The sequence below is a fragment of the Microtus ochrogaster genome, chromosome 10 (assembly GCF_000317375.1).
Source record: "Microtus ochrogaster isolate Prairie Vole_2 chromosome 10, MicOch1.0, whole genome shotgun sequence".
Classification (NCBI taxonomy): Eukaryota; Metazoa; Chordata; class Mammalia; order Rodentia; family Cricetidae; genus Microtus; species Microtus ochrogaster.
The window spans coordinates 59540859-59542162 of NC_022016.1; the positions used below are offsets into that span (position 1 = coordinate 59540859).

The window sequence follows — 1304 nt, forward strand, 5'->3', positions numbered from 1 at the left end:
CTGGAACTAGCTCTTGTAGACCAGGCTGGCCTCGAACTCACAGAGATCCGCCTGCCTCTGCCTCCCGAGTGCTGGGATTACAGGCATGCGCCACCACCGCCCGGCCTCCTACTTTGTTTTTTAAGGCAGGGTTTCTCTGTGTTAGCTCTGATTGTCCTGGAACTTGCTTCATAGCCCAGGCTGGCCTCGAACTCACAGAGATCTGCCTGCCTCTGCCTCCCGAGTGCTGGGATTAAAAGCATTGCACCACCACTGCCAGGCTGGGACTCTTCCTTTTACCAGCCGTCATTTCCCCAGATCCATGCCTCTCAAGAGGAAGAGGAAGGGTGGTTTGCCATAGGCAAAGGGCACGCCCCCTCACCACTGCCTCTTCTCTCCCTGTGTGTGTGTGTGTGCGCGCGCGCGCGCGGAAGATGAGCTGATCCGGGAGGTCACCATCAACTGTGCAGAGAGAGGGCTGCTGCTGCTGCGCGTCCGGGATGAGATCCGCATGACCATCGCCGCCTACCAGACGCTGTATGAGAGCAGCGTGGCGTTCGGCATGAGGAAGGCACTGCAGGCCGAACAGGGGAAGTCAGACATGGAGAGGAAAGTGAGTGGGGTTCACTATGCCCCCATGGCTCCCAGACATGCAGCTGTCTTTGCAGCCGGATCCTGGTCCTGAGGGTGCAAGGCCTCAGTAAGGAGGTGGTCTTGTCTGAGGACGCTCCATGTCAATCGGCGACTTCCCACTGGGTGGCAGCACATACCCTGGCATTGTCTTAGGCTGGACAATAGTGTCCTAAGCCGCCTCAGCCAGGCTCTCCCAGCACTCTATCCACTTAGGAAAGGGATGTCCCAGGATGACGGCCATTCTATCTTCAGATTGCAGACTTGGAGACAGAAAAGAGAGATTTGGAGAGGCAAGTGAATGAACAGAAGGCAAAATGCGAGGCCACTGAGAAGCGGGAGAGTGAGAGGCGACAGGTGGAGGAGAAGAAGCACAATGAGGAGATCCAGTTCCTGAAGAGGACCAACCAGCAGCTGAAGGTAAAAGAGCACATTTGTGGCTTCCTTTTGTGGAGTAGTGGAGATTCAGTGTCGTGAAGAACACCAGGCAGCCATTGTACCCGAAACTCTATCTTCAGCCCTCCTTTCTACTTTTCTTTTCTTTTCTTTTCTTTTCTTTTTTTTTTTTTTTTTTGATTTTTGAGACTTGGTCTTTCTCGCAGCCCAGGTTAGCCTCAAACTCACACTCTTCCTAGCTCTGGACTGCTGGGATTACAGGCATGTGCCACCATGCCCAGCTCTTTTTAAATTTTTTT

General features: G+C 53.7%; 1 protein-coding gene across 1 annotated transcript in view; it reads left to right on the plus strand.

Annotated features, from left to right (window-relative positions):
• Dnali1 (dynein axonemal light intermediate chain 1) overlaps positions 1 to 1304 on the plus strand; it is a 10429-nt gene that overhangs the window by 5364 nt on the left and 3761 nt on the right. Inside the window, exons 4-5 of the mRNA XM_005353266.3 lie at positions 414 to 592; positions 865 to 1029. Coding sequence (XP_005353323.2) covers positions 414 to 592; positions 865 to 1029 — 344 coding nt within the window. The remainder of the gene's footprint in view (positions 1 to 413; positions 593 to 864; positions 1030 to 1304) is intronic.